The sequence below is a fragment of the Hyperolius riggenbachi genome, chromosome 8 (genome assembly GCF_040937935.1).
Source record: "Hyperolius riggenbachi isolate aHypRig1 chromosome 8, aHypRig1.pri, whole genome shotgun sequence".
NCBI classification, from domain to species: domain Eukaryota; kingdom Metazoa; phylum Chordata; class Amphibia; order Anura; family Hyperoliidae; genus Hyperolius; species Hyperolius riggenbachi.
The window spans coordinates 277,014,882-277,034,669 of record NC_090653.1 but is presented as its reverse complement, the minus strand read 5'-3'; the positions used below and the strand labels follow the sequence as shown (position 1 = coordinate 277,034,669).

At 45.1% G+C, this 19,788-nt stretch overlaps 1 protein-coding gene across 5 annotated transcripts in view; it reads left to right on the top strand.

The window, feature by feature from the left end:
* Nucleotides 1–19,788, top strand: part of EXD3 (exonuclease 3'-5' domain containing 3) — a 470,687-nt gene that overhangs the window by 203,583 nt on the left and 247,316 nt on the right. For all 5 annotated transcript variants that reach the window (XM_068248968.1, XM_068248969.1, XM_068248970.1 and 2 more), the window contains 2 exons: nucleotides 788–841; nucleotides 1,725–1,856. In XM_068248968.1, the coding sequence (XP_068105069.1) occupies nucleotides 788–841; nucleotides 1,725–1,856 (186 nt within the window). The remainder of the gene's footprint in view (nucleotides 1–787; nucleotides 842–1,724; nucleotides 1,857–19,788) is intronic.

The following is a 19,788-nucleotide window of genomic DNA, read 5'->3' as shown; positions in this document are numbered from 1 at the left end:
AGAATTTTTAGAGAAGATTGTTGGCTACATAAGCCTCGGAGGTCACACTATTGAACTCTGACTACTGAGCTACTAGCAGGGGTGTATCTGGGTAATATAGCGCCTATGGCTAACATTGAAATTGCACCCCCCCCTTCAGTCAGAGTCCCCTTCCCTTCTAAAAACAGCATCTTTTCTCGCCCCATACATGTGTTATGGTGGCCTGTAATTTTTTGGCTCTGGATTTTGCTGAGGTTTTTTTTGGAAATGGCTCTACTTATTCACTCTCTGTCCGCCCTCTTTTCTAACACTGAGCAAAGTGCGCCCTACATAGTTAAGTAGCCATATTCCCCAGATATCCGCCATAAATTGATCTGAGGTCTGAATGACAGGGAGGCAGGCATGGCGGCACAGCATAGGGGCAGGCATGATGGTGCAGGGCAGGGGTAGGAATGGCGCCCATGGCACAAGCCATGCCTGCACCCCTCTAGATACACCTCTGGGCCTACTAGATCATTGTTCTTCCCAGGCTCTTTTAGCTGGGCGCTCCACCCGGCTAGTTTTGATGAGCACCCAGCTGTCATCGGCTCACCTCCTCCTCTGCTGTAAGCAGAATTGCACACAGAAGCACCAGCCCTGCATTCTTTCATCTCGGCCCCCCCGGCTACTATTTCATGCCACCCGGCTGGAAAAAATGTTCTGGGGAGAACACTGTAGATGATATTTTTAGGCCGTTGCCTGTAGATGCGCTGTTAGTATGTGTGAGTACATTGCATTTACGTTTTTATTTGTATTTATTTTCCCGTAGATCGCCAGGCGGGACGGGAGAGTCATCCTGACGTGCGGACTGCCTTATCAAACGGTGCGTATGACAGAACGTTACACTGTTTTCTTTAGCTACAGGGTCTCCACATTATCTGGAAGCATAAACACCACTTTTAGGACATTTTTGAATATTCAGAAAAGTAATATTTTCCAGCATATTTGTTTAGCCACAGCCGGATAACTGCTTAGGCTTCCCAGCGTATATACTAGGGCGACTGGTCTGTCTGGAGGGTCAGCTGACTGCAGGACATTTTTATCTGTTTTGTTTTCTTGTCATTAGATCTCCTTCTTGTCCACAAAGTGCATGGTCATTAGAGATCTGTGGGGGCCGCCATCTTTACTTTCCTTCTTTGTAACAGTAAATTGCTAATTTCTAGTGGCATCTCTCCAGCAGTGACACAGCCCTTCCCCCATCCCTTCAGCAGAAGCAGAGCTCCCCTCATCTCTCCTGTAGTGGCACCGCTCACCCCGTCTTTTCAGCAGTGACACAGCCCTTCCCCCATCTCTTCAGCAGAGGCAGAGCTCCCCCCATCTCTCCTGTAGTGGCACCGCTCGCCCCATCTTTCCAGCAGATTCACACACTCCCCCCCCCCCCCCCCCCTATCCCTTCAGCAGAGGCAGAGCTTCCCCCATCTCTCCTCCAGTGGCACCGCTCGCCCCATCTTTCCAGCAGTGGCACAGACATCCCCCCCATTTCTTCAGCAGAGGCAGAGCGCTCCCCCATCTCTCCTGTAGTGCCACAGCTCACCCCCTCTCTCCAGCAGTGGTACGGACATCCCCCCCCCCCCCCCATCCCATCTCTCCTAGCATTCATTGGTAGTCCCTTGTTTCTCTTAGCAGTCACAGATATTGTGTCATTATACTTGCAACGTATGGGAGTAAGTAACTGCACTTATTGTAACTCCTTGAAATTTTTACAGCTTCGGTCTCAGATCAGGGAAGGGAGGTGTTTCCATGTCAACTCCACGGAGAAAGCCCGAGAACAGGCGGTTCAGGTCTTGAAACATTTTAACGTCCGCGTCACACTCGCCGATGTGTTCAGTCGCTGTCAGGTAAGGTTACTGTACAAGATGTTTACTCATTACACCGTGTAGGATATCTGCTGGTTTCCAGTCACCGCTTATTGGTTTATTGTATTTATGTATTTGATCTATCTGATAAAATGTGTAGTTTCATATTCAAGATCCCATAAATGTCTATACATATGACAATGGAATATTTTTGTTTTGAAAAAGATTGTGGCTGTCGATATATGTATTTTACTAGCCTCTTACTCAGTGCAGCCAATATAAGCCGGTCTCAACATGCCTTTTTTACTAGAGTATTACTTTCCCTCTGTCTATTTGGGGTGAGTTTGGGCAGTGTCGGACTGGGAGCTGGTAAAGCTGAGGAAATCCACCTGCTGGCCAAGCAGCAGTAATCAGGTGTTGCTGCTCACAGTGAAGACTTGCTGCAGGTTTTTATTGGGAGTGATAACACAGGGTTACTGCTGCTTGGCCAGCAGGTGGCTTTCATCAGTTTTTCCAGCTCCCAGTCCGACACTGAGTTTGGGCCTAGAGAAGGCAGTAGTGTTTCTGGATCTCGTGTATATGTTTTTTGTTTTGTATGATACAAACTCTGCTCCTAGACTGTAGTTTTCAAACGCCTTCCTGAGCCCATGCTGTGATTGTTTTTGCAACAGAATTGTGTCTTTTTTAACTCGCTCAACCAAACTGCCTGATTGTCATCTGCTATTGGTTTGTTAGATTACAATCAGGCGTGTGTATGCGTGGCAAACGACTTGCCTTATCCATCTGGTGGATCAACTCACATGACTGTTGGGCTGATATTGAGCAGTTGGCCGCGTGTACAAGCCCGTCACTTTGCTTGAGTGCTGTATGTAAAAGAGTAGGCCTCTCAATTGGTTGGTGTGCAGGAAAATACGAGTTGTGTAAACAGTTTGTCGTGGTGTTTGCCGTGCGTGTTGTTGGACGTAGGTACGTACTTAAAGATCCCCAAAGTTCACCAATATTTGCTACCACCCTTATCCCTCATGTACGGAGAATTCTAAAAGATCCTTTTTAAACCTTATTTTATCAATCTGTACAGTACAATTCTTAAACGTGCGTTCCCAATCTTTTGTAATTTTGTTTTTTTCTTTTTATTATACTCTACCCACAGACTATGGTTTTAAACAAGTTTGTGAGCCCATGCAGTGATTCTCGCTATGGAAATTGTATCTGAGTTTAACTCCATATTGTCTAAGGTCCCAAAGGTCACACCCATCCAATATTTGCTCCCACACTTGTCCCTCCAGAATCCCTTTTTAATCTTATTTTATGAATTGGTACTATTCTCAAATTGGTACCAGTCTCAATTGTTTGCAATATTACATTCTGCCGGAGCCCCGGGCAGCAAGCGGCTACTGTGCCTGCGGTAAGCGCGCACTGTTCGAGGGACCAAGAGGTGCAAGCAGTTACCGCACCTGTGCTTGTCGGCTGACTTTCTGGGGGGCCAGCGCTGGACACTACTGCAGTGATCAGCAGGGCTGCCAGTCAACTGGTATTGCTTAAAAGGAAACAAATATGGCAGCCTCCATATGGCTCTCACTTCAATTGTCCATCAACAATACAATACTTCATTCAATCGATTCTCCAATTTGGTTGTAAAAATCTGACTTAAGCTGGCCACTAACGGTCCAATTTCTAGCGAAAAAACGTTCGAGCGATCAGAAATTCTGATCGGACGAAAAATCGTTCACTACACCATCAACTAACCAATCATTGCTTCCGATCTATCACGACCACCAAGAAAATCCAAATTTTCGTTTGACGAAAATTCATTCGGGCGACATTTTTTTCACTCGTTCATAATCGATTGTGTCCACCAATGGAGATTATTTACAACCAATCCGATCAGAATTTCTGATCGCTCTAACGATTTTTTGCTAGAAATTGGACCGTTAGTGGGCAGCTTTAACCTCTTCCCGACCGCCAAAAGCCGATAGGCGTCGGAAAGGTGGCAGCCCCAGGACTGCGTAATGCCGAAAGGCGTCAAGAGTGGCTGGCGGAGATTAGCGGGGATCGTGAGCGCATCCCCGTGATTGCCACTAGCAAGACTGTTAAGGTGCCCATACACTGATCGATTGCAGCCATCGATCGATTCTATAGAATCAATCGATCGATCAGAAATCGATTCTTTCAAATCAGCCAATCGATCAATTTGCGATTAATTTTGAACGATGTGATTTATCTGACAGGATGGAATATCTAGGTTGTTGCTGGCAGCAGATCGATGGCCTATAGAGTTGCATTAGATCTAATGGTCCAATAATGCATTTAGATTGATTTTCAATAGATTTTGTTCTGAAGTCTATTGGAAATCTGTCCCTAGTGTGTGGCACACATCAGATGGATTCCTGTCAGATTCGACCTTACAGGCATCTGCCAGAAATCTATCTGATGGTCGAATCTGCTGCAAATCTATCAGTGTATGGCCACCTTTAGACGGCGAAACTGCCACCTACTGTATTTACTTGTACAGTGCTGCGATCTACTGCAGCGCTATACTGGGGACAGCCGTGTCACTCAGCTGTTCCCTGGAGTGGCCCACAGAGCAATCACTCTCATAGGCTGATGCCTATGAGAGACTATTGCGGGGATTGGCTTTCAGGGGTAGGGAGGGAGGGTAAGAAATGGTAAATTTTATTAAAAAGATATCAATTAAATTAATACAAAAAAAAAAGACTGCAGCAGTTATCAGAGTCCACCAACAGAAAACTCTGGCGGTGGGCAGAAAAGAGGGGGGCGTGTCTATGTGTGTGCTAAGTTGTATGGCTCTGCGGCGAGCTGTCAAGGCTGCAGAGCACTGAATTGTAAAAAAATAGCTTGGTGACTTGGGGGGGTTATAGCCTGTGGTCCTTAAAGGGAACCTAAACTGAGAAGGATATGGATTTTTCCTTCTAAAATAATACCAGTTGCCCGACTCCCCTGCTGATCCTATGTCTCTAATACTTTTAGCCACAGCTCCTGAACAGACATGCAGATTAGGTCCTCTGACTGAAGTCGGACTGGATTAGCTGCATGCTTGTTTCAGGTGTGTGATTCAGCCACTACTGCAGCAAATAGATAAGCAGGACTACCAGGCGACTGGTATTGTTTAAAAGGAAATATCCATATCCCTCTGTTTAGGTTCCCTTTAAGTGGTTAAGCTGAATGAATAAGATAGCAGCTGTCCTTCCGTTAGTGGGCCCACACAATCGTTTCTGATCGTTTGTCCATAGACTCGTATCGTTAATGGCCACCTTTAGGGTGGTGACATACGATACAATAAAAAGATCAGAATTTAATAAATAAACGGTTGTACAGAAAAAAATGTAAAGTTTTTTTTTTGTGTTGATTTGAGGGAGAAATCTGATCTAATTTCTCATTTGCCGCTATATAAGTTGATTGGGAGTGGCTAATTTTTCAGATCAATTTATAGGAAAATCAAATGGTGTAGGATAGATTGTCAGTTTCTTAATACCTCCTCCCATGACGATGGGATCATTTATAGTAGGTTCCTTTTCCACCATGAAACTATAGAAAGAAACGTGATCGTTTCCACTACCGTGATTTCACGGTGATCCAATTGCGATCCGTCCGGTGCAGAGCATGATTGCAGTACGTGTGCAATTTACAGCAGGAGAAAGAAAAATGGCAGGAAAATGAATTTGAATTGCCGAATTGCAGGGAAAATCGCATAGCGACACAATTGCTATGCATTTTTTTCTGCGCTTTTATACAAAGTCGCAAACGCAGCAAAAATGCAGATCATCGTTTGCATCTCAGAAAAAGAAAGATTGAATTGTACTAATGATAAAAAAAAAAACAGCACTGGGAATTTCATATTAATTGCAGTGCTGTACCAATCACCAAAATGCTAGCAATCTGATTGAATCGAATCTCAGTTATTGCCACTCCAGGAATAGGAAGACCTATAGGGTACTCAATCTGGTCTATCCATTTGTAGTAAGTCTTGAGATTTAAAAAAAATAATAATCATACAGAAACAAAAGTGAATAAATATAGTTAAAGGACAACTGAAGTGAAAGGTATATAGATGCTGTCATGTTTATTTTCTTATAAGCAGTACCAGTTGCCTGGCTGTCCTGCTGATCTTCTGCCTCTAATGCGGTTAGCCACAGACCCTGAACAAGCATGCAGCAGATCAGGTGTTTCTGACATTATTGTCAGATCTGACAAGACTAGCTGCATGCTTGTTTCTGGTGTAATTCAGACACTACTGCAGAATAATAGATCAGCAGGGCTGCCAGGCAACTGGTATTGTTTAAAAGGAAAATAACTATGGCGGCTGCCATATAGTTCTCACTACAGTTGTCCTTTAACCTCCTTGCCGGTTATCCCGAGCTCAGCTCGGGGTAACCAGCGTAGGAGGATTTCTCAGGCCCCGCTGGGCCGATTTGCATAATTTTTTTTTAATTGCACGCAGCTAGCACTTTGCTAGCTGCGTGCATATTACGATCGCCGCCGTTTCGCCTCTATCCGTTGCGCCGTGCCGCCCCCTCTCCCCTCCAGACCCCTTGCGCAGCCTGGCCAATCAGTTCCAGGCAGCGCTGAGGGGTGGATCGGGATTCCCTCTGATGTCCCGACGTCCATGACGTCATCCCGCCCATCGGCATGGCGACCGGGGAAGCCCAGCAGAAAATCCCGTTCTGAACGGACTTTCCTGCTTACTCTGATCGGAGGCGATCGGAGTGGGTGGGGGGGATGCCGCTGCTCAGCGGCTATCATGTAGCGAGCCCTGCATGATTAAAAAAAAAAAAAAAGTGCTGCGCTGCCCCCTTGCCGCAGGAATTGGAACGGCAAGGGGGTTAAGTAAAGCATGAAACGTTGTTTGTAAAGTTTTTACACACAATTAAAGTGGAACTAAACTCGGACCTCCCTCTCTGCTCTAAAAGATAAAGCCCCGCAGCATGATGATAACCTGTATGGGGAACAAATATTAAAATCCTAAAAAAAATCCCTGAAGTTTTAACTTTGTTTCACTTTGCAGGGAACACAGAAAGGGTTAACACATAGTATTTCCTGTATGGGGAGAGCTGCCAAGGCAGAGCTCCTGCAGTCTATTCACAGCTGCTGATAAGAACTAATTAGGCACCTTGATGTGGCTAAACAAAAACAGCAGTGGGTTTCTTCATCAACTCTTTGTGGAATAAAGAGTTTTTATTGTGTGCTGTGCAAAAGTCCAGATCCGCTTTTAGGCCTGGAACCCACTGAAAACCGCAAACGCAAAACGCAACCGCTAGCGTTTTGTCTGAGCGGTTTGCAAGCGGATTCATGAGCGTTTTGGGTTGTGTTTTGCAACATTGTATTTTTTTCCCCAGTGGGTGCCTAGCGTTTTGCGTTTTGCGTTTTTATCCTGATTGGTCCTGTGAATTATTTTTAATTTTGTTACAGTGTGCTGAACCGCAAAACGCTAGCAAAACCGCTCAGTTTAGGTTTTGCTGAGCGTTTCCGCTAGCGTTTCAATACTTTACATTGAAGCGCTAACGCTCCCAAAATGCTGCAGGTCCTGCGTTTGCGTTTCTGGGAAACGCAAACGCTCCTGTGGAAGTTGCCCCATCCATTAACATTAGCCCAGCGTTTTGGCAAACTGCTAGCGTATCGCAGTGCTGCCAAAACGCTGCCAAAAGCGCTCCTGTGGGTTCCAGCCCTTAAAGTGGTATGAAACTCAGCATTTCCTCTTTGTTCTAACAGAGTAACCAAGCAGCTCAGGGTGACCCAAACTACTAGTAATGTATAGGGAGATAAAAGGGACCAAAAAGCCCTCCTGCTAAAAAAGCAAAGCTTGGTGTAATTGCCTTCTTAAAACAGAAGGAAATTTGCAATAATTCAGTTATAAGTGAACATTTGTGGTTACCCACAATGCACTACCACTGAATAAGCAATTTAACCCTTTTCGCCCTTGTTAAGCCAAGCAAGCATCCAAAACCGCTGTTCTAAAAGATTTCGAGCACAAAATCTACTACCACAAAAAAAAATCAGTTGAACATAGCACTTTGTTCTTCAGTGGAAACGTCCTTGCAGCTTCTGGCTGCATCCGAAGAGGGGATAACACTATCTTTTGTTTACATTCTTCTGTTGCTACAATAAGCATCCAGCCAGCAGCTGCTAAAACTGAACTGCACTGAGAGCTGTTGAAGCACAGAGTGGTGATAAATCATCACTAAATAGATATTAATATATAAATGCAGCAGCTATGCTGTAAAATGCAATGGCAGCTTTCAGAGCAGATAAACTACACTTTGGAAACTTGTAATTTGTAAGCAGACAATATTACTTGTGCACAAAAACAAATATGATAACTGTGTGGGTAATAAAACCTAGGAAAACACATTTTTATTGAATATTATGTCAGAGTTTTATCTCACTTTAAGATGTATTACTAACAAAATACAGGTCAAGTGACACCTGAGATCATGTGACCCACAACGGGGGGGGGGGGGTACTTGGCCAGGGCAGTTGTGCAAATAAAGGGGCAGATGCTTTGACAAGGTCGACAAAGATCTAAAATACCCCATCGTCATTGAACTGTAAACCCCAAAGCAAAAAATAAAATAAATATATTTAGAAGAATAACTCTCTTCTCCCCCCCCCCATATTCTCTGTTGTCTCGCCAAGGGTTAATGAGAAGCCCCACACAGGGGGACGCTCTGCTGGTAGGAATAGAGATTGAGTCTCCAGGCTGACACGAAATGTATTTTCTGGAACAAGTTTTTCTAGTTTGTAATCCAAACTGTATTGTTCCCCCGCGCTCCAAAGAGGAGATGAAAGCCGAGAGCGTTTAAAGGAAGCAGCGACGGCCTTTGTCCGATTATTACTCATCTACAGTTCTTTTTGTTTTCTTTTTTCTTCTTTACACGGGTAGCTAGATTGTGATGTTATCTGGCATTCAGGGAGTGGAGAACAGGGCGCACTTACCCGCATGATCAACACCTAAGTGTAATGTACTGGGGGCTAAACCAGGGGGGCCTCGTATCCCTCCCTCTTCCTGTAACCCCTCCCCCAGCCTTTAACAGTATGCCCAGAGACGGGTTAAAGTGACACTGAAGTGAAAATAAACTTATGATATAATGAACTGTATGTGTAGTACGGATAATTAATAGAACATTAGTTGCAAAGATAAGACTCTCATAATTGTATTTTCGGTTATAGAACTGTTCTTCTGTAACATTGCACAATCCTCTATAATAAAACCCTGTGTCCCTGCGTGTGCTGTCTCTGTGTAGCTGGTCCATGCTCTTTGCTACTGCGCATGTGCGCAGCACGGACCCGGACAGCAGTTGGGACTGGAGGACGGGGCCAGTGAGCCGGGCTGCGGATGAGCGCGTGGAGGTGCGCGCGCATGCAAATTTAAAAAAAAAAAACAGACCTAGAGTCTGTTTTTAAACGGGCTTGGGTCTACTAGTTCTCTAATATTTGCAGTTTACAAATTACACACTGTATTTTAAAGAACAAGCGACACCCATGCTAACCTAGAAATAAAAAACACATATATAAGTAGATAAATACTACTTCTACTTACATAACAGATGTATTGTGCTATCCATGTACTGATTCCTGTGAATTCTATAAGGGCCCGTTTCCACTAGGGCGGTTTCGCCGAGATTCTGCAGAGTTTCCCCGCACATCATTCGCACGAGGAAACTCTGCCATAGGGGATGACGGCGCCGCGGCGGAATCGCTTGCGGGAGCGATTCGCCCGGAACCCCCCACAGATTTCGCCACGGAGGCTGCGAATCCCATAGCAGTGCATGGCACGGCTCATGGGATTCGCCTGCGATCCCGCCCACCACCTCAGTGCGGTGTGCGTCTGCGCGCCGCACGCCGCACTAGTGGAGACGAGCCCTAAAGGAAAAGCAGAAAATTCTATTCTAGGCAGTGGCCATCTTGCCAAGCTAATGCTGACATCATATCCTCCCCGACTTTTGTTTTCCACCCTCCCTTCTCTTGCTCATTGTGTATTCATTAGCTGTCCTCCTCCCAGAGTCTTCAGACACTCCCACTGAGGTGTATACTAGGAACTACACTTTCTCATCCTCCAATCGCTGATTCACCTCAGCCTTGCTTGTAAACACAAGTAATCAGAGGGTGTTTCTGATAAGCAGCAAGGCAGGGAAATAAATGGAAGAGGAGGAATATACTATAGATAAAAAGAACCCCCAGCATACAACTCCTTGGCACTGTTTGGCACTAGGGCCAGTGCTCCTAAAGTATGTGATAACTCCAAACCATTACAGCAGAAAAAGTTGTGCAAGTTTTGAATGCAGGATTAGCATCTTTATTACTTAATACACTCAGACCAGTTGCTGTTGAAATTTGATTTTTATGATGACGATACCGCTTTAAATGATGACACCGAGCAGAACAAATGACCCTTTGAACTTCCCTGCAGAAAAACCTTAAACAAGAAACCGCAAGAGACAGGTTGAGATAAGTGCTTCAGAAAATAGCACTGCTCTCTGATTAAATTAGCCGGAGAGCTCAGAGAAGCTCTTTTGCATAGATAACAAGTGAAGTTTCTTAACTCCTCCTGTACTGGAAAACAATATTAGACTCGTGTCTCTGCTGCTAATGTTCCATTTCTTAGCTGTACTACACATACAGATCATTATCTCACAGCTTTATTTTTCACTTTAGATCCTAGGCAAGCAACAATTTTAGGCCTTCCCTTGATGGCCTCTTGGCTTCCTTTTTTGGTAAGATCTGTTGTGGGCTAGCAGTAGCTAGGCCCCTAGTCTCTCTCTCCAGGCCCTAGGCAACTACCTAAGGTGCCTTGTGGATGACTCTGCTCTAAACACTCCTGCATGGGTTTGGCACATACGTACAAAGTAAGGGTATTTAGTGCTCTGAAATGGACTCACACAGCTCAGACACTGTCTCATATTGACCTGAGGAAGCGGCCAGGTCCCATGAAACGCATTGTCATGTATTTGTTGTCTGAAAATACAAATATTTAGCGCTTATCAGGAGGTAAGATTGTTCCTATTGCTTTCCTTCACTCACTACACATTGTATCACAATTGGGCACCTCCTCCTATCTCGCATTGTCTCCTCCCCCATCCCAGGGTTTACCTCTGCGACTACATCCTTGTCTTCAGCAGATGCTCACAATATTTATTTACAGTTGTGCTGTAAATATCACAACTTTATCTGTATTCATCCTGATTGGGCCAAAGAAATGCACTTCCTGTTTTGATTGGCTCGACTCCATGGTGCGTGACATTTGCATGCCAGCCAGAATTATTTGTGCCTCCGCCCCTCTTCCTTAGCAACTACAAGTTCCACCTCCCCGTGCACATGCATCTTTTGTAATGTAATGCAGGGATTCTGGGAAATGTAGTCCGGTATTGTTCTTCCACTGTTGGGTTTCATGTGGTCTTTCTTGATTGGCTTACATTATCAATCTTGTATGCAGCCGACCATACAAATGGCTGGATCGGGCTATCTACAGAACTGTTTTGGCCACTCCCCCCTCCTCCAGAAATCCCATCAATCACACTGGAGACACAGAGGGAGACCTGTAACTTAGACTCTTATGTTCAGGCCGATGAACTTGGTAAGAATGTGACCTGGGTTAGTCCTGTGGGCTCTTGCCTAGGGCCACACGGCTCAGCGAGGCAACTCTAAAGGCCAAGTTCATCTCTTCTGGGTTTCTGTCAGTCATGCTTAAAAAATGAGCAAAACTCTGTCTTCAAAGCTGAGCCGCCGACTAGATTAAGAACAGCCTACTCCATTTTTGTTGTATTCCACATGCTATTTGTCACTAAAATGTGATTTTTTTTTTTGTTTTGTTTCATGCGTGTGTTTGAACTTGTCATGTTTTCACTAGGCAGAACATGGGCCATTGTGAAAAAAAAATAGTATTATTATTATTATTATTTAGTATTTATATAGCGCTGACATCTTCCACAGCAATGTACAGAGTATATTGTCACATAACTGTCCCTCAGAGGAGCTCACAGTCTAATCCCTACCATAGTCCTATGTCTATGTATGTATCGCGTAGTGTGTGTATCTTAGTTTAGGGCCAATTTAGGAGGAAGCCAATTAATGTTTGTATTTGGGATGTGGGAGGAAACCGGAGTGCCCGGAGGAAACCCACACAGACACGGGGAGAACATACAAACTCTGTGCAGATAGTGCCCTGGCTGGGATATGAGCCCGGAGAGCCAGCGCTGCAAGGCGAGACTGCTAACCACTACCCCACCGTGCTATTGTGTTCTTTTCTCTGAAAAATTGTATATGACTTTCCTAATGCAAAAATGCTACCCTGCAGTTTAACCGCAGCCTCACATAGTGCCGGCAGGGTACAAAATAGACAATACCGGGCAGGGCCGTTTTTAACCAAAGGCATTCCACCCCTGGGTTAGGCCCCCGCCCTTCTTCGGGTGAAGCCGCGAACAAAGCTCCCTCTAGTGCCAGTATCGCACTCTCCTCATGCCGCGTGTAATCACGCTACATGCAGTAGGGGATGCTGGGCACTAGGGAGTGTGTGTGTGTGTGCGTGCGTGCGTGCGTGCGTGTGTGTGTTTTGTCGTTTGGGGGGGGGGGGGGTTGTTTCTAATATACTTTGATTAGTATTAGTATTATTAAATCGGCAAACCCCTGCTTCTCAGAAGTATTGCATGCAGAGGCGCACCTGATCGCGCAAGCCTCAAGTAAAGGCTTTGGGTGTGCGCAAGCAGGTACATCTTTGCATGTAGTTCTGTTGAGAACCGGGGGTTTCCTGGGGGAGAGGAGAGTGGGAACACTAGGTTCAGAGACAAAAGTGATAAGGAATGACTCGCAGGGTCTAAATAGTGGTAAAGTTGCCGCCTGCAGGTAGCGCACAGCAATTTTACCAGTACTAATGTTGGGCGGAGCACCACCCGTTAATATAATAGCATAATTGGCCACTTTAGTCAGATATCAGACAAGCTCTTGTCTCATGTGTTACCAGGGTAACATGCGCATTGAAAATCTGTCCAGTCTGACCAAGACAAAGCGGAGAAAATCACAGCCTGACGCCCGATTATCTATTCTGCTGGAAATGGCTGCAGAAGGACCTCCTGGCCCAGTATGTGACATTGGCTCATCGAGAAGCTTCCGCTCACAGAATAAACGATGGGAAACATCCATACCCTATAGGAAGCCTTTAGAGAAGTGTCACTGTACTGACTGGCGTGGCATTCTATCCGCAGCGTTTCACGTTCTGTCCTGTTGTTACCTCCGGTTAGCCTGTGAATTCTGGCCCATCCCGCGGACAGCACTCGCCCATCGCGGCTCCTTCCCACACACTGTCCTCTACCTCCCTGCCAAGATCTCAGAATCTTCACAAACACAGCCGGGTAAGGGATCGGGGAAATCAGCCAGACTCGGGGTCTTTATCCTGTAACCGGTCCCCTAGAGAGCCTAATGCTCTGCTCTCCCCTGACATTGCTCTGCTGCACCAGAGCTTCTGGTTGTTTGGGGGGGGGGGGGGGGGGATGGGAGACAGCACAGCCACGTTCTGAACTTTTAGCATCTGCTCACACTGTGGTGTTTTCGAGTTAAACTGTAATCTGCAACTTGCGTATCTCCTGTATCACTGGTCAGCAAACTTGGCTCACCAGCTGTTAAGGAGCAACAAGTCTGACAGCCACAGTCATGATTCATAAAGGCAAATGCATTGTGGGACTTGTAGTTCATTAACAGCTGGAGAGCCAGGTTTGCAGATCACTGATATATCTATATACTGTATTGCTGTATATTGGTATCTCTATCCCTACCCTCCCAGTGATGCTTAACCTAGGCTATTTAGCTATGCCCCCCTTCCCCAAAGCATTCTAGGAGACCAGATATATTTAGTATTGGCTTCAGAACTCTCAGTAAACAAACATTCTGCAGTGATGCACCTGACAGGACTAAAGATGTATAAGTGCACATTTCCACTGAATGAAAATTTGCATTGTGACATTTTTTTCTTTTCGCCCTAAAAGCAATGCAATTTCAGTGGAATCCTTTCAATCCAATGTTTTTTGGTTTTTTTTTCTGTTTTTTTTTTTTTTTTTTCTGTTTTTTTTTTTTTAAGTGCATTTTGATCTGGGAAAAAAAAACTCGGACGGCTTGTTGTTGTTTTTTGCGCCTTTTGTCTGTAACGATTGTCAATTACAGTAGATGCTTGCCAAAATTTGCATTAAACTTCCCACATGGAAAAATGCATGTTAAATGTAATATCCTTGTGGAAACGACGAATAGTGTAAACAAATTATAAGCAATTTTATTCATTATATTATTTAGACTAGAGTTACTCTTTAACCGTTGATGTACGTGGGGCTGAAGATCCCCGTATCGTGCAGCCTGTGAACAGAGCGGGCCACTGACTGAGGATACGGGGGGGGGGGGGTCAATTGTTATTGATTTATAAAGCACCAACATATTCCGTGGCGCTGTACAAAGTAAGAAACCAACATGGGGTAAATAATAATACAGACAATGGTATACATCAATATACAATATACAGAGTTGGTACATAATACAGACTCAGTAATAACTGTAACAAACGTAAAATGATGAATAAAATGTATAATGTGTTCCAAGACACAAAACAAAAACGTGAGCGAAACCTGCCATTGCAAGCTTACAATCTAAAACGGGCTTTCTCAACCAATGTTCCTTGAGTACTCTGCAGGGGTTCCCTGGCATGGGGGGGGGGGGGAGGGGGGAGGAAGTATAATATGCTCATATTATAATAGGGTGTACAGTAAAAACAAGCACTACATTGGAGGTCAGAATAATACTGAGCACATTAATGAAAAGCACTAGGATAAGTAGACCGTATAATGAGTGGCAGTGTAATAGGGGGTAGTGAAATAAACAGCCACAGCTACTTTTAAAGACCACGCCTCCTGCAAAATAAATTCAGGGGTTCCTCGGGATAAAAATATTATTTACAGGGGTTCCCTGAGATCAAAACATTATTTGCAGGGTTCCTCCAGAGTAAAAAGTTTGAGAAAGGCTGATCTAAAGGAATGGGGGGGGGGATAAGAGGTGGGGTAGTGTACAATGATCATACATAGAGGAAGTGTGTTTTAGGATATCTAGTAGGAGTGCAACTTGGCCTTGGGACAAAGGGGGAATGGCCTAGGGTGGAGTGTATGCTAGCTTGAAAAAGTGATTTTTGAGGGCACGTTTAAAGGGGTACTATGGCGAAAAATTGTAAATGTAAAATATGTGCAAACCTAAACAAATAAGAAGTACACTTTTTTTCCAGAGCAAAATGAGCCATATATTACTTTTCTCCTATGTTGCTGTCACTTCCATCTCTTCATAGGGGTTTCTCAGCAAGGCTTTTATTCTTTATAAAGATATTCCCTAAAATGGATTTAAACAATGATGCTGGCCAGCTTCCCTGCTCGCTACACAGTTTTTTGGCAGTTGGACGGAGCAACTGCCATTCACTAAAGTGCTTTTGAAAATAAATAAATCCCTGAGAATCCCCTAGGAAGAGATGGACTAGTCCAAAACCTGTCACTTCTGTCACATTTCTACCACCTACTGTAAGTGACAGCAACATAGGAGAAAAGTAATTTATGGCTCATTTTACTCTGGAAAAATGTTCTTCTTATTTGTATATGTTTGCACATATTTTACATTTTTGCATTTTTCGCCATAGTGCCCCTTTAAAGATATCAAAGGTTGGAGAGTGATGAATGTTTTGTGGAAGGGCATTCCAGAGGAGAGGTGAAGCACGTGAGAAATCTTGTATACGTGAATGCGAGGAGGTGATTCTAATCTAGAGGACAGAAGGCGGCCATGTGCAAACCGGATATTGTAGTTGGTATCTGGAAACTAGTGAGGAGATGTACAGGGGAGAGAGACTGGGGAGAACTTTGTAGGTAAGGGTTAAGAGGGTGAACTGGATCCTCTGGTTAATTGTCAGCCAGTGAAGAGCTTGACAGAGAGGAGCAGCAGAGGAAGAGCGAGAGGAGAGATGAATGAGACGAGCAGCCCGGGATTGGGCCGTGACTGCTGTAAAACCTATTCTCTCCTCTCCCTGACAATTTATTGCTCCAGCTGTGGGAGTCATCCGTCTGCAGATCTCATCTGTCCTGTGTGTGTCTGTCAAGGGATCGCCCGTTTCCAGAACGCATAGCTCTCTGATGACATCCCGCCGCCTGTCTTCTGTTTCTGTCATTTTGTCTTGTCTTCCCTGTTTCCTGTCCTTGATTCCCCCACCTCGTTTATCTTCTGTAAGACCTGCTCATTGTTGCCCCATTGCAGACAGTCGGGTTCAGACCTGCCCGGGGAGGTGACCGATGAGGACGGGAGGGTAAAGTCTTCTATCCTTTATAACCCAGCAGCCAATCTGGTACAAAGAGAATCTGTTCTGTGGCTGGAGTAACAATACTTTAAAAAAAATATATATTTTGGAACGCTTGGAGACGCCCATGATATTGAATAAGGTGAATTTCAACAGCAGTCAGGATAATAAATGAATACAGAAGCAGAGTGCTGCACAGAATACCTGTTTCATAGGCCAAATGTACTCACTGCTGCAATACAGCTCACTTCCTCTCCTCTTAGGATTCAGCTGGTCTGTGAGACAATTAGGTGAGACCATGTGACACCCCAAACTGGAAGACCATTAGACGCCAGACCATGTTTTCCAGAATCCCCTGCATTACCCGAGAAACCAAGCGTCTATGGGAGGAGACAGGACTGGTAGTTCGCAGGAAGTAGGTGAGGAGCAATTGTAAGACCTCAATCTGCTAACAGGAAACTATCCAGGACAAGAGGATGTCCTAATGTACACCTGAAACTGCTTACCTTAGCAGCAGGAAGACTCTGGATGGCCCATGGGATTCCTGGATCCCTCTACAGCCCAAAGTTCCAGCAAATGGTCCCTCTATACCGGGGTAAGGAACCTTTTTGGCCGAGAGAACGATAATTCCCTGAGAGCCATACAATATGTTTCAAACTGGGACAGTAGGGCTCCTGTACCTGTTGCCATGGTGATGTGTGTACAGTTGATCCGCCAGGCAGCGGAAGTGTCAGACCCGTCTTCAGCTTCTCCTGGCTTTCAGCAACATCAGCATTTCCCCGAGAACCAGACAGGAGAAATGCCGACTAACAGCTTGTACAATTAGCTTGCTGCTTGGGGGTTGATTCACTTTGTAGGACGAGATCCCTGCACTTTGGCCCAATAGGCAGACTTTCAAGTGACAGGCAGCCTGTTGAGCCAATCAAAGTGTGGGGATCTCGTCCTACAAAGTCACTGGACGTGACAGGGTGCAGAGTGGGACAATTGGAGCAGCCATTAGTTTTGGGGGGAGCGCGAGTAAGTTAGCAGTGCATGCTACAGCAGAAGTCTGCCTTCCTTACAGGAAGGGTGGTTTCCCTCTACTCTGAAAGAAGCAATCGTCAGGCCTCTACTCAAGAAACCATCCTTAGACCCAGATGCTTTAAACAGCTACAGACCTGTCTCAAACCTCCCCTTTCTGGGAAAAGTTATTGAAAAGGCTGTCTACCTCCAACTTGAAGCCAGGCTCTCCAGAAACAACATCCTTGACCCTCTTCAATCTGGTTTCAGGAAATATCACAGCTGTGAAACAGCCCTCACCCAGATTTGCAATGATCTGCTCATTGCAAGAGACAAGGGTCAATGTTCCATCCTGATTTTGCTCGACCTCTCAGCGGCTTTTGACACAGTCGATCATGAAATCTTACTCAACAGGCTACAAGAGTACTGTGGCATAGATGGCATTGTTCTCCGGTGGTTCAACTCCTTCCTGGCTGGCAGAACACAAAGGGTAGACTTAGGGCCCTTCCTCTCCAACCCTGTACCACTAAAATACGGTGTACCTCAGGGCGCAATATTATCCCCTTTACTGTTCACCATATACATGCTGCCACTTGGAGAAATCATACAAAAACATGGCCTGACATATCATTGCTATGCTGATGACACCCAGCTATATTTGTCATTCAAACCTGACGTCACAGACCCTACTCCATAAATAAAATAAAAATTAGCTGAGCTTCAGGAGTGGATGAATAATAATTGGCTAAAACTTAATGCTGACAAAACTGAGGTTCTTGTTATCGAGGGCCAGGGCTCAACAGCAAAGCAGCTCCAGTCTCAACCAACACCGCTAAGGATAGGGAGCTCAGACCTGAACAACTCAGACTGTGTGCGCAGCCTGGGAGTACTGATTGATGGGAAATTAAGCTTCAGGAATCAAATCTCAGCTGTTGTGAAACATTCCTTCTTTCACCTAAGGAATATTGCAAGGATTAAACACCTAATTCCTTCAGAGGATCTTCCAACCCTAGTTCATGCCTTCGTCACATCAAGGTTAGACTACTGCAACGTCCTCTACACAGGCCTGCATAAGAAAGACTTACGCCGCCTGCAATTAGTACAGAATGCCGCCGCAAGGCTGTTAACGAGCCAAACCCGCCATTGCCACATAACACCAACCCTGAGCTCACTCCACTGGCTACCGATAAAATGGAGAATTCTGTTTAAGATTGGCTTACTGACATTCAAATCCTTGCACAATCTGGGCCCTGGATACCTGAAGGACTTGTTGCAACTACATCACACCCCCCACAATCTTAGATCAAAAGGACGTAACACCTTGGTCACCCCCAGAGTCCACCTGAAAACCTTTGGAGACAGAGCCTTTTGTCATGCTGCCCCTACACTTTGGAACTCCCTGCCACACCCAATCAGGACAGCCCCATCCCTGGAAACATTTAAGTCTAAACTGAAAACCTACCTTTTCAGTCTGGCATTCATGAACATCTGACTATCTCCTCTGTAACACAACCCAGCCTGAAGCCCTGTATTAATCTGAGACACAGCTATGCGCTTTGAGTCCTATGGGAGAAAAGCGCTTTACAAATGTTATTGTATTGTATTGTATTGTATTGTACTTTAAAAATTTTATTTGTGCTGCCAACTAAGCTGTGCTGCTTGAGCTGTGTAGCTTAGTCAATCAACCCAGTGTTGCCAACTCATCCCTTTAGTTACTGACACATATGAATGATACAGGTTTTGTGGCTAGGTAGATGCAGTTAAGGCACTGATTATGTGCAAATAGCCCCAAAACCTGTATAACTTAGATGTGTCAGTAATTAATGGGATGAGTTGGCAACACTGAATCAACCCCAACTAATTTGTATGTGAGCCAGAGGTAGCCATCAAAAGAGCCACATCTGCCTCCCGAGCCATAGGTTCCCTTCCCCTGCTCTACACCTATTTGACTTGTGCCAGTCAAATGGGTTTCTTCCCACCACACTCCCGCCATGAGTGAGTGCATCTGGACTGGGCATGCACGAGTAAGGTCCGCACATGCCCAGTAGAGGGATGCACTTGTGCACACAGGAAAAATGTCATGCAGAAGCAGCTTCCTTCTACTGGGCATGTGCTGCTATAGCCGTACTACCCATTACGGTCTATGGTGGCGCTGGCTGCCCCCAAACCTCCTGTGCTGTAATCCACGTGTACGTGCCACGTGGCTTGATAGCTCTAAAAGATAAGCACCAGCATAATAACCATTATAGAAAGGTTGCTGCAGTGTGTCAACTTCCTGCTTTCATGAAGGCAGACATAGGGTTAACATATTGCGTTTACAAATTAGCTGCTCTGCTGAGGCAGCCAGCTAACACAGCTGAGAGATCAAATTACAGTTGTGATTAGTAACAGATTAGGAGGAATTAGGCTGAACTCTCTAAATACATTCAGGGTGCATTTCTCTCTGTTTTCCTTCTGTCCTGTGCAAGAGTTCAGGTCCACTTTAAAGCCCCATCTACACCATACAATTTTTTTGTGCGATTCGATTCGACTCATTGATTCGATTAAATCTGACATGTCCGATCGGGATTCGATTCGATCTGCCATTGTTTTGCATGTCGGATTGAATCGTATTGATGAGTCGAATCACAAAAAATTGTATGGTGTAGATGGGGCTTAAGA